General features: G+C 42.4%; 2 protein-coding genes across 2 annotated transcripts in view; one reads left to right on the top strand and one right to left on the bottom strand.

Moving 5' to 3' along the window:
* The window catches only part of LOC108091800 (hemicentin-2), a 70,596-nt gene that overhangs the window by 47,717 nt on the left and 8,912 nt on the right, over positions 1-13,967 (bottom strand). The window lies entirely within an intron of this gene.
* Positions 7,811-9,230, top strand: LOC108091801. The gene is made up of 2 exons (XM_017191169.1): positions 7,811-7,921; positions 8,027-9,230. The coding sequence occupies exons 1-2, from the start codon at positions 7,914-7,916 to the stop codon at positions 8,970-8,972; spliced, it is 954 nt and encodes a 317-aa protein (XP_017046658.1). The 5' UTR covers positions 7,811-7,913; the 3' UTR covers positions 8,973-9,230.

Here is a 13,967-nt window from a genome sequence, read left to right as displayed (position 1 = left end):
AGCAAGGTAATTTATGCTATTACCTATCAGGCTATTCAATTACGAAACGGTTATATATTTGAGTTTGGTATAGCTTTAAATAGCTTTAAAAAGGAATAGATGAAGAGGATAATATTATTAGTTAGCTATCAAATTATTTAGTTATTGTTTACTTTTAAATTTGTTCATACTAGATATAATATAAAAGTTTTTAAATAGCAAGATGTATAGAAGAATTGGGATACGTTTGAGTAATGCACGTATCATTTAAATCAATTTCAGATGATGAAAAGAACAATCCTTGAAAATCTTGCGGAAGTGACAATGGGAGACATTGCTTTTTGTTTTTTTTCTGGGTTTTATCTTCTATTTTTTGCGGTGTAAGCGTCTTGGGCTTCGACTTGTTTTGTTGTCGCATGTTCATTTGCAGTTTTTGGTTTCCCGTGTCTGAGCCGCCTTCAACTTTGCCTCCTTGTGGCCTCCAGAGGTCATGTGCTGCCTTCCTTGGGCACTTCCCCTTCCACTTTCCCTCCCTTTCGCTTTCACTTTGTCTCCGCTTAGACAATTTGTGGGGTTTTGGCCTCGGGCACCCGCTTTCCACCCGCTTTCCACCCGCTTCTTCCGCCTTTCCCTCTGATTCTCCAGCTCCCTCTGTTTTGTTGCCTGACTTTTTACATAATTTTGTCGCTCGGCTGGCTTTGTCCTCCTTTCGGCTGCTGCTCTTCCACTTCCCACTTCCCACTTTCCCCCTCCCCTTTCCTACTTCCCACTCGGCCAGCCCAGAAGCCCACTGTCATCCTGTTTGTGTTATCCTATGTGTTATTTTCATTGTTGTTGGCGGCATTCTGTGAATTCGTTGTGGCCATTTCAGCTTGTAATTCACTTAAAACCGCACACAATGACAAAATGTAGCATTTGTTTCTGCCTCGACAGGCCTGCGAGCCAAAACAGAGGCTTTAAATTATGTTATTAAATTTGTTTACCAAAGAATTTCGAGGCGAAAGCCCCCGACCCACCCAACTCAACTTGAGTTTGATAAAGTTTCCGCCACCACTTGACACACAAATCCGATGGCTTCCCAGGCATAGTTCTGTCCCATTTTAATTAAAGCCAAGTTTCGAGTAAGTCCCCGGCCTAATCGAATTGGCAAGTTGCGGAGCAGTGGGCGGGGCCGGGCTGGCTTGTCGAGTGCCACGCCCCCGCTGAGACGCTAATACCTTAATCCACCCCGAAATCCCGAGCACGCGTTCCGGTGGCGATGATTTCGCTTGATTGCTTCGATTGTTCGCAATTTGCCGCGACTCCTCGCTACTAAGTGCTTCCAAAAACTTGAAACGCGACTTGGCTCGGAATGGAAAAACAACATGGGAGCTCACGGCTCGGTTGAACTTTAATTGGCGGGGCCGCGAGCCCGAAAAATGTCTCATTTTTGCGCGACATGAAAGCGTCACATTATTTAATAAAAAACTTGCTCCTCTTGCCTAGGGAACAATGCGCCGGTTCGCAGAATGGAGAATGGCTCTGAAACGAGGCTCGAGGCGCTATTAAATATTGACGCGCCACACAAAGGCGGCTAAATGCCACAAAAGAACTCATAATGGCGACTTTGTGCCACTCTAATGCCATTTTATGTGCTTTATTAAGACCGAGATGTAAGAGGAGAGGAGGGTGGAAGTGTCAGGGAGATATTCATTTAAGGCGATTTCCCAAGTTGTACAACATCAAACGCAAATTTGTGTCAGGTGAAGCATTAAAATTACCAATTACCGTACAATACAAACTCATTTGCCCACAAAGAGGGCATTAACTACGGCCAGAATGCGACATTACGAAGGGCTCAGGAAATCTCAATTAGGATTAGGAAAACTAGTTATTTCAATTATGCGGAGTCGATTGCGGAAAGTCTACTTAATCGGACTCAAGTGGCGAGATGAACATACGTCCTTTCGAAGAATTTATCATAACTGGTTGAAGGCAGAATAAATAAACCTAATTGCTGGCATTCGATAATTTGGCTTTTTCAACATAACTTAAGGCATTGCTTATTTAATGAAAAGCAGAAGAAACCCTTTAGCTTTCTTATTCTCTTTAAGTTCTGAATAAAGTGCCCACAAATCTTATATATATTTTATCTTAGGTTGAATAAAATCAGACTATAAAACAGAAAGAATCCCAGCTCGAGCGCCCCAAAAAGCGCCAGGAAAAGCCAACTTTATGGCCCCTGTAACCCCAACTGCCCGTTTCTCCTTCAGCACCTCAACCCCACAGAAAGTTTGCTGGGCACCCAAGCCATAGCTATATAGCTATAGATACGGATGTATGGACATTATGGTGCGTACGGTCAATTTATTACGTTCGCGCTTTAGCCGCTCATGCATGGCTGCACATTAAAAAGCAGATTTAATTAACTTTGGCCAAACTTTTATTAATATTGAACGCGTTTATGGTGGGAGGGCCCAGCTGGCGGAGCCCCACCATTCGGCACCCGATGGGAAAAGGGCGTTAAATGCGCTAAGCAAGTTTAAGCCGTAATAATAAAAAGTAGCGCACAAGAAAATAAATAAATAAAAGACATACCATCAGCACGCATTACGTACACAATTTACTTTATTGCATAAACTGATTATAGTTTTAATGCCGCGCTGGGCGAGACTGGGAAAACTCCGGCCACAGGCCGTCGGTGGAGGAGACGGAGACGGACACGGAGACGTTCGACATCCCGGCTGGCGGGCAGGAAAACTTTAATATCCTGACGTTATTATCATTATTAAACTGTGAATGGCATAATAAACGAACAGGGTAACCGCAGCGAGCTGCTCGCACTGCCAAGTTTCATCAAGTACACTGGACTGGAGGAGCGAAGATGAGACTGGGAAAAGTTAAATATTGTCTTGGGAGTTTTCTCAGGACTGCAATTCTGACATTAAAGCACAGTTATTGAATACAAACCAAGACATGGCACGCATAAAATTGAATATATGTACACAAATACAAAAATCCTGTAAATTTAAAAGAAAATAATTAAAGCAGAATGATGTTAATACAGAATTAAGTAGCAAGTGCAAAAGCTTGGAAAATATTTAAGTGTTATTCGTGCTTTTATTTACTAATATTTTGCTTAAATTTTCACAGTGCGTTGAGTGTAGCTGCAAACTGCTGTGTTTACCGCCAACATCCGGCTGAAGTGCATGAGCTTCGGGCCAAAGACAATACAGCCTGTTATCGACGTGCGGCTCGAAGTTATGGCCACGTAATAATCTATTGAGTTGCGTTTTATTGCGCATACGCCGCGGTGGCCAGGCAAAGCAGTCAGCCGCAGGGTCGAGAGCACTTTCGTGGCCCAGAGCTGCACTTAAGGAACAGGAATGCATTAAGAGCCCCTACGGCCTTCGCATGATGGCCAAAAAACGGGGGAGGAAGAGGGAAAACTGTTGCTAATTTCGACTGGACTGCAGACAGGATTGGAAAGTCTGAGCTGGCAGCACGGAAGGCAACCTTTGGCCACAATTTCTTCAGCATTGATTTCATTTCGCAGCACAGTTCGTTGAGGCAACATGTGGGACGTTCGGTCACTAATTAGTCGTTAATGATGCATTTCCCCAGATTGCATGTCCCGATTATTTCGTTTCACTTCGTTTGGCTTGGGTTACCCGCACACGGACTCACAGAGCACGCACATACTTTCCAAGTTAATCTTGTATCTGAAATCCCGGCAGACACGCAATATGGAAGCCCTGCGGAAAGTCAACAGAGGCGGCGGATAAAAAATCCTCTTACTCACGCCATGAGTCGGAGTTTTCCCGGCGTGTGATGCCCTCATCCTTATTTACCTGTAAGGAGATAACAGCAGCGAGCGGTACGGAGTGAAAAATTTGTGCTTGGCATTTCAATTTGCTTTGCATATAATTATTATTGTATTACGCATACGCCCCATGGGCTACGCACTCATTCACTCACTCTCGCAGGCAAAATTATTCCGGCGAGCATGATACAACTTTCCCAACTTCAGCCACCAGATTTCCGTGCGAGTACACAGGGAAAAATTTGCATAAATCCAGGAAAAATATTTGCATTGCTCAACTTCCCATTCCCCATTTTTCTGGGGCGTTTAAGCCATTAATTTGCATTCATGAAATATTGCCCGGTGCTGATTTTAATTTCCAACCAAAAATATGTGCCTTCAACCATGCAGCAGTGGGACAGAAAGTTTCCTTAGAATTTCCGGAAGCTCTCCGTTTGCATTGTTTTCTGCCATAAGCTGATTGAGGCCCCATTCTGCCATTCGTTCAAGCAGCTCGTGTGATTCCCACTTTTGTGCGGGCTTTAAAATTAAGAATAAAACTTATTTCGGTGGAAAAAAGTCATCGATTCGTGAAAAATTCATTACGCGTCAGTTCTGATTATTCACCGAATTCCCGCCTGACCGAGGAAATTGACATCTGGACTCCGCTGTCATTAATTTGCTCCGTTAATGTAAAAGCAAACAATGTGAAAATGGCGCCGAGTCATTATTTCACATTGTAATTAAAATTATGCCACTCCACACACAAGTATTCTCGATAATGCTTATGCAGGACTCAATTTGTTGTTACATAATTACAAGAAATAACACTGCGGGTCATTGTAAGAGCAAACAAAGGCCGCAATTAAAGTCATTAATGCTGCCATAACAAGTAAAAACTCAATGGGATCTGTACTAAAATCACTCCCACTAATTAATACAGCCCCCGGCTAATTCCTGCATTATCCCGAAGATGTTATCCGATGTCATTCACTTGGAAAGTCGTTTCGATTCCGCCCTCCTCCTCCTCCAATTTAGAAGTTACAAATGTGTGTGCTACCGATATCTTTCGCCGGGATCTATGCACCTGCCCGTAAAACTCATTCGTTGCTCACTGAACACCGAGCTAATTGATTACAACAAACTCAATTCGTGTTTAATTAAATTAAAATTTTGATTTTATCAGAACTCTGGCCCGCAGCATATGTTAATGCCCGCGGGACCGAGGGCGACTTTAAATGGCAATTTGAATGGAGCTCCAAACGCAAACGCAAACGCAAACGGAAGTGAATCGGCGGGCTGTGCAATTACCCCACCTAATTAATGATCTGCTAGGCCGCAAGTACGTGCTTGATTAAAATTTGTGTGTAGCTAACACATTAATTAAAGTTTCATAAGAGGCGAAAAAGAAGGCGAAACAAGGCCGCCTATTTAAATATTTATTCCAGTCATTTGTATTGTGGAGCGGACCCGAAGACCTGGAGACAGAAATTACCTCTGGCACACAAATTGCATTTGCGTGTCAACCGCAGTGCGTCAAAGGGGGGCGGGAATGTCCTGGGGTCGGCCTTGTGTCTGTGTGAGCGTAGCGGTGCGCTGGTGTGAGTGTGAGTGTGAGGATGTCTCTGGAACATGCGAAGCGTGCGTAAGTCGGCAACATGTAAACGCGTATTAATTAAGCCAAAACAAAGCGCCGCCGCTCAAGAAGCAGACGAAATGCGAAGACGTCGACGACGAGGACATGCAAAAGGAGTGGCACGTGGGCGGTGACCGGGGTGGGGGGCGTGGCAAGTTGTGACGCTGCGAGTCAAGAGCTTGTTCACTGCCATTTCCCCTGTCAAGGCCCAATGTGTCCGTAGAAAATGGAAATGTCCTTATAATACGCCAGACGTGGTACGTTTAATTTCTTTTTTGTGTGTGCGGCTTTCTTTGACTGATTCTTTTGATTCCATTTATACATTTTAATTATACAACCATCTCACATATTACTCGCATATCTCACTGGGGTAAGCAGGCATTTTATTTAAATAGTCCCTTAATGAACAAGGGAGTGTCCCTCTCCCCAGTTTGGCCACCACCTCCGGCAGGTGAATAGCCCTCGAAGTTGTCCGACTGCCGGCGACACTTTTCCGGCATTGTCACACCTGTCAGCAGCAGTCGCTCCGGGCTGCCACAAATGTCAATCCGTGTTTTAAACGTCGGTCGGTGAAGTAAGCTCCAAACACATTTGCATCTGCTTCGAACCAATTAAGACAAAACCCATTCGCACACTAAAAGAAAAGGAGGAAGCTAAAAAACAAGCCATATACAGTCGAATCCCGATAATTCGTACCCCGCTAAATCGAAAATCGCGATAATTCGTAAAAAATTCTGTCCCCTTGAAAAAAACTCGTTAATTCGTAAAAATTCCATACATTTTGGTCCCCTCGTTAATTCGTAGTATTTGACGCAACGCAAAGAACATTGAACCTCTTATAAATCGTAATTTTGTTTCGTAACCTCTTATAAATCGTAATGCGATGCGAAATTTTTTGTAGTTAAAGCACCGTTAGATTTTGTAGACAGCTATGCCGCCTTTATGTCGCTATGCATTATGAATTTTGTGTTTCTCTCGCTGTTATAATTTTATGTTATTGTTTAATTTTCCTTTAATTTGAAAAACGTACAAATGAATGTACATACTTATAATGTTTGTTTAATTTTAAAAAGTTAAATACGTATGTAAACATGATGTGAAATGTAAAAACCCCGTTTATTCGACTTTTTCATTTTTGAGCCCCGTTAAATAGAAATCTCGATAAATCGAATTCCCGTCTAATTCGTAAAAAAAGTGATCCCCTTGCCATTTCGAATTATCGGGACTCGACTGTAATATGAAAACCATTTTTAAAGAAATCACATAGCCATAAATTAGGACTGGAGGATACTTTCACTAAAACTTTGTAAACAAAAGCAAAGCAAAAAATACCTAAATATTTATTAAAGATTTTACGACTAGTTTCTCATTGCTATTAATTTAATTTCACCTATTAAATTTCAAATTGAAAACAATATTATAAAAACACATACTCTATACAATAGAAAAACACTCGCTTTTATAGTAAACCGTTTTCGGTTGAGTGCATTTGACAGCACGAAAACGGGCTGTCACGGGGCTCGAATTCAATTTTCGTGCCCACTTTAATTGCAATTCGTGTTAATTTCGCCGACGAAACTTGGGTTAACAACCACTTGAGGCGGCCAGCTGCCACTTCATCGGTCATTATGGTTGGCCATAAACAAATCAGCAAACAAAGTGGCCGCCACCTGCCACCTGCCGACTGCCACCTGCCGAATGCCGCCCTTGGATGGGCACGTCGCCACTTTGCACACCCACTTTTCACACAAATTGCACGTTGGCCGCCACAAAAAGTTGCGACCCCAAGGAAAAGGAAGCGGAAGGAGCGCCGAGCGAAGAAAGCGCAGAAAGCGAAGGAGGAGGAAACAAAGGAGAGAGCGAAAGGAAAATCATTCATTATCATGTCACGTCAATCGAAAAACAATCTAATGACTGCACATGATTTCTATCTCAAATAGGTTGGACACGCGGCTGGAAAAGGGGAAAAACAATCCGGAAAATCGTCCCCCTCGATTCGTCCCCCCTTCAACGAGTCAGTCACATAGGCAGCCAGTTTGCCCACACATGCCCACAGAAGTGGTTGAAAAGTTTGCGGGCAAACGTTTATTATGCATTAGCCATGCTTAAACGGTTAAATCAACTGTAAATCTCTCTGCCCACAATAAGGTCGTTTGGGGCGGCCTTCGATGGGCGGTCAACTGCACAAGTCAAGTGTGAACAGTGCGAGGATGAGTGTGATTTGATAAATCACTGCGATACTGCGATGCTGGGATACTGGGCTCCTTGGTGTGGGCATAAACCAAAAACTAAGATACCGTGGCGGGTAGGCTTTTCCACTTGATTAGAAAGTGAGAGTTTTCCAGGTTCAAGTTTCAATTTCATAAGGACTAGAATTGGAGTGGTGTCCAACTGACAAAGCCAGCACTTAAAAATGCTCATCAATATTGTTCGAAACTTAACAGGCTCTCTGAACGAATTCAGTTTTACGAGCATAAAATATTCAGTGTAGTTTCCTTAACTTTATTTTTGTCTAAAATGCATAGGTATGTTCTAGTATCGTAGATGGTTTTTTCCATTTCACATATATTAAATTTATATTAAAGTTATTTTTCCTAACATATTTTTCGAATTTTGCTTGTTCCATATAGAAACAGCATCCTAGAGGAGGCGGTGAAGTTCGTATACCAGTACCCCCTGCTGCCCACACCACTTATCGACTATGACTTCATCTACAATCTGGGTTGCAAGAAGCCACGGGATGTGAGCGTTCCCAAGGTCATTGAAGTGGAGACGGATAGCAAATCTAAGGATAGTGCCATGGAGCGATCCAAGAAGCCACCCAGACTCTCGTACCATTCGCGATCGAGTTCGATGAGTGAGGAGGAGTCGGAACCGGAAGTGCAGGTCAAGTACCTCTGGAATTCTCCCCGTCTGATGATTATCTGTGAGGACGGGGATATCAACTGTGCTCTGCACTACCTCATTGAGTCCCTTCACGATCCCTTCGCCTGCAACGCGGTGGCCACCCTCTTCTTGCAGGAGTCCATACTGGAGGAATTTGTGGACCGCCTAAAGGATCGTTTGGAACCACTGAGTTCGGACATCTCAGGGCATCCGGTCTATCTCAAGACCCTGGAGAGATTGGAGAACCTGCAGGCCAGGACAATAGTGGGAGACCCCAAGACTGTTCCGGCGAATGCAACTCCCATCCTGGTTTTCGATCTGAGCCAACGTTACTTGGGGGATGGACCTACCGGTGCCATAACCCTCCACACCTTTCGCACCATGAAGGAGGCCATTGAGCTGCAGGCCCAGGAACCCATGAACTTCACCTCCGTCTGCATTTGGAACGAAAAACTGGCGGCCGCCTACGAACTTGTGGCTCGCTTCAGTCCGCTGATCTTTCTGCTAAACTGCTTCTACGTGGATCTAAACAACATCAGTTTGGCATTTGTGTGCGGGTTTAGCAGCGCAAAGATATATGACGGTTACCACTATGAGGCGCTGACCTTCAAGGGAAAGCAGAAGATCATTGTCCATCCCGTCGGCACCATCTGGGGAAAACTGGCCCGTGGGGCACACGGCCACCACTGATCTCTCCCATCGGCGGACTCATTTGGATGGCAGCTCATTTAAATTACTAGTCATTGATCGGGGTCGCTGACTAATTGACTTTCCGGCTGGGCAACTTAATTACCAATTAAATTGCTGAATCAAGCTGCCCATCCCAAGAGCTTTGGCCTATGTTTTCTGGGGAAACTCAACAGGCAAACGGGCTTTTCCCCCGGGATAATCAATGGAAATTGTGAGTGACTTTGTATTGTGAAATTAAAAATTCTTTCTGCGAAGTAATTCACCTAACGTGCCAATAATTTCAAAAATTTACTTTGCCCCATTGCCACTTCCCCTGCTCGCTACTTTTCCCTACTTTCCCCTCTGCCCACAAAAGCACAACAAAGGCAACAAAGGAGGTTCGTGTTGGCAACAAAATGTTGAGGCTGCCAGGTGGGTGGGTGGTTTTGGGGGGTGCGGCAGGTGGAATTCCGAAAATGCCATAATTACTCCACTTGCTGCCTGCTCAGAGATGGATGTAAAAGGGGGAGGTGGCAAAGAGGGTCTGGGCGGTCATATTAGTGGCACATTTCGGCTTGTTGGTTGGCCAAATAATACGGAAACGAGTCCGGGCGAGCGGGGGCGGGGCAACTTTATAATGTACTTCCGTTTGCTTTCATTCACATGGCAGCGGAATATCAAAATATTTGACATTTGCATAAATAACACGACCAACGGCGGAGATCCCAGGCAAGTTGAAAGGCAAATAGGCTCGTATTTTTCGCCCAACCCCAGACCACACACATATCATGCCGGGAATTGGGCAAATTTAAAAACCCAGCACATGCCGTGCCGGGATGGAAAGGCTGGAGTGGATGCGGTGGGAAATATGCAGCGCAGGCAGCGAAAACAAAACCGTGGAATTCCAGACCGCCGGAGTCCGGACTCCTGGCTATGAACTACGGCGTATGGGTGAGGTCCGGTGGCTCAGGACAAATAAGATTTGCGTGGAATTCGGACGAATTCACCCAGCTACGGGGCTCCACTGCGGTATAATATAGTATAGCATGTCGGAAAGCACGGCCTGCTCACTAAATAAACAAATTCATAAACAAACAAGTGCGAAAAATATGGGCTTTGCTTAGGCCTCCGTTTAATACCCTGATGTAGCCATCCAAACGAATTGTTCAATACTAGGCAGTGAGTTGTGGATTGGGGAAAAATTTGGAATGTGACAGGAGAAAAGTATCTGCTGAACAAGCTTTTCCTGCTTATTTTGTTTTTTTAATGGTATTTTCTGGTTCTGAATGAGAATGCAGTACTATTGACATACGGTACTTGTCTTAAAAACTCAAATAAAATTTCAGTGCCTTTTTTAGAACAAACTTTTTGTTGGTAATTTTTTTTTGACAATGTAAGTTGTAAAATGAAACTAATTTTTTATCAGTAACTAAATTAACATAATATTGTGTATAAAATATACTCAGCTAAAAAAGTAAAACAAAAGCATAACACATCCTTTTCTCTGGTCAAAAAATACGCGTTTTAGTTAATAAGACATGCCTCATGTTTTGAATTAAAATAGAAACGGTTATATGACTAATAATGATCACTCATCTATATTATTTTTGTTAACATTAGGGTAATGGATTTTTAAGTAAAAACACTAATTAGTAGCTATGCAATTAAAATCATGATTTTCAGATGTGTGTTGTTCTTCATAAATCTCAATAGTGTAATAACAAGTTTACATTACCCCATGTTAGGGCACATCAAAACACAACAAAAAAAAACAAAGTGCGGAAAAACCCCAGCGCGAAATGAAGTTTATTTATCCAGCGAATGGGCAAAAATTAGACGCGGCTGCATGCAAATTGGCAATTAGGAAATCCTTTATTTTATGAATTTTTCGCCAGAGTGCCGATTTCATTTTCTTCATGTTGGCTCGTTCGCTCCTCCCGGGTTTGAAATGCAAATAAATGACTCCACCTCCGAAACCACTTCCATCTCACGGCGTTGAAGCCCCATTTAGGGTTTTTATTCGGTGTGTGTGTGAGTGTGTGTTTGTGTGTGGCACTCGAGTGGGTGAGGAGTCCCATTTTTCACGCTTTTATTTGGCATTTTATTTTGGTAACGTATTTAATTTCATTGCAGGTTTTTGCCAGAGGTAATTTCGGCCATACGAATGGAAATGAATTCTGTTGAGTGGAAGGTTAACTTCAGCAACTTGTGATGTATACAATTTAAATGAATTATTATGGGCGCATTTTGAGTGGTGTTTTTTAGGAATTATCTCTGGAAACTGTGGCAACTTTTCCCCAATTGCTGTAATCAGATATTTAATGGGTTCTTAAGAGGTTTGCTTTTCTGCTCTTTCTGTGTAAATATCAAAATAAACTCCCCCCTATGTTTTGATTTTCGTTTTCCCTGACTCCCCCCAAAGCAATAACAGACTGGCCAGAATCAAAAGCGGATATCTCTTGAAAAATAAATCCACAAGCGATAAATTTCGGAGTGCGGCAAACTCACGAGGTTGGCCTGGAAACCGTTCACTCGACTTCAATTCCATTCGATTTTCGTCCGTTGGTAATTGCAAAGGTGAGTGCTACAAAAAGGAAAATACCTGGGCAAACAGCAAACAGCAAAAAAAAAAAAAAAAAAAAAAAAAAACAAAGAAAAGCTGAAAAACCCACGGAGGGCAGAGTGGAAATCTCAGTTAAGTTGAAAGATTACATCCTGTGGGGAAGAGACGTGGGTTGGAAGCCTTAACTAAAAGTCAATTCCCAAATCAGCACAGCCAAATGACTGGGAAAGTAGCTTATTTCAATCGAGCGTTTTGCAGGGCTCTGTTTAAATTGTGCAAATCCTTTTATTTTAACGACTTTAAACTTTTCCATTGTCTGCCTGATTCCCACTTTTGCTGCGACGTTTGCTCCTTTTTTGGCCCGATTGTTTGGCATTGTTTCATGCAAGTTTGATTTTCAAATCAACTGCAGGTTGCTTCCACCTTAATCCTGTCCCTTGTCCCCACTTAGTTGTTCTTTCTATACGGCTGCTGCTGTTGTTGTTGTTTCGCCCCATTCAGTTGTCAAAATAAAAACCTGGCAACCTGTTGCTACGGAGGATTACTCGTGCGTTGAATGCCCCCTCTCGGAAAACCCGCCCATCCCACTTCTCGCTGGCCCCATTCTCGCATAGAGGAAAAGTTTTCGCTTTGATATTTGATTTCTCTGCTGGCCTGCAATGGCAGAAATCACCCAAACGGAAAAAGGTTCAAATTACCGCGAGTTTTTAGCCGTTTCCCGTCGCCAGCATTTTCGTCCTTCTGTTGTGACGTTTTCATTTTTATTTTTTTTGCGTTTTCGTGTTGTTTAGTGTTGTGTGCACTTTACTTTTCGGCTTTGACTTTTATGCCATGCTGGTCCAAGTTTCGACCCAATCAGGACCTGCAAGGACTCTAAGCCACTCTGGTGGTGAAGTGGGGATCGGAAGTTTTGACAAATATGCCGGAGAGCAGAGGCCATTGGGCGAGTTCATATCAACAGGATTACGAACGGAAATCGGAAAGGCTCATAGGAAAATGCGAACTACCCATCTGCGACATAGTTTTTCATGAAAAAATATCTCTGAACTAATTATTTAAAGCACGAGTTTTCAATAAGGTATCTAACAAATTTCACATATCTGCTTTCCATATCTTCCTTTCTTAAACTTTGTAAAACAATAAATTTAATGCAAATATTGTTCTAATAATAAAGAAAGCTTTCCAAACACAAAGATTTAATTTTAGTTTTTCCTACACTTACTTTCTTGAGTTCAAAGATCGCATTTATACTACTGCAACATTTATTTTTAAAATAAATTGGTAACAATTTATATTTAAAGGATTAAATGTTTTTAAAGCTGGATACTTAAACTGGTTTTATTTAAAGAAATACACGAAATGTATTCCATTAATACTTCGCCTGGCATATGCCTTTTGAAAACCGCATACCGCTGTGATCTCCGTTTAATATCGATTTAATTAATTTGAGAAACGTTGGGGCCGATTAAATATTAACAGAGCTGGCGTATTTCTGCATGTCGAGTCCTGAAGTGGGTACCAGCCCCTTTTGAGGGATCCTGCGGTTGCCCGTATCGCCTGACAGCCATTAGGAATATTGATTTCCATATCGCAACATTAACCAACGTCAGAAAGCAACAAAAAGTCGCATTCCCGAGCTGCAAAAAAGGAAAGTAAAGACAGGATACCAACACTCGCACACACACACATCCAAATGCGCTGACGTAATGTGAAAATTATGCGTTGTAATTTGCGCCATCAGAAGGAAACGGAAAGGCGGAAGACGACGCACTCAAACAAACAGAAGAAGGGAATGAGGAGGGCTTCAGAAAAATAAAGGAAAACAAACGCAGAAAAAACACGCAGGATATTCTGAAGAAGACGAAGACATAGGCGGGCCAACAGACACATTTACATATGCTTCGCTGTGTGTTTGTGTGTGTGTGTGTGTATGCAGATGTGGACATGAAAAATTGGAACACTTTAGCAGTCAAAGCTGATTCACAGTTCCTATCTGCACGGCCCACAAGTTTCAGCCCCGTTCTCTCAGTTGTGTTGGCCTTGTTGCTTTTTGGCACTTTTTCACCATCGCTCCCCTCATCTGCTTTTTCTGGTAAGATCCCAAAAGGAAGTTGTAAAAATAAAACATAGCACGTTCACAAGTCCCCAGAAACGCCCGAGAGAATGCTACGATTTGGTGGGTGTCGACCTAAAAATACTCGCTGTATTGAATAAAGGTTTTCTTAAATTTTTAGCGAAAAAAATTAATTTTGTTATATATTAAGATAATATATACAGATAAGATAATTTATACATTATATTATTAGATTAAATAGAAGATTAAATAGAAATCTTTATTTGCATATTTTAATAATTCCTGTTTTTATGTGACCTTAGCTATATAATAATCTATAAATATCATACCATCAAAAAAAAATAAATAAAAGAACCAAGGAAAAGTGCTTTGTGCTTTA

Source organism: Drosophila ficusphila, unplaced genomic scaffold (assembly GCF_018152265.1).
Source record: "Drosophila ficusphila isolate 14025-0441.05 unplaced genomic scaffold, ASM1815226v1 contig_791, whole genome shotgun sequence".
Taxonomy (NCBI): domain Eukaryota; kingdom Metazoa; phylum Arthropoda; class Insecta; order Diptera; family Drosophilidae; genus Drosophila; species Drosophila ficusphila.
This window is presented reverse-complemented; position numbering and strand designations above follow the sequence as displayed.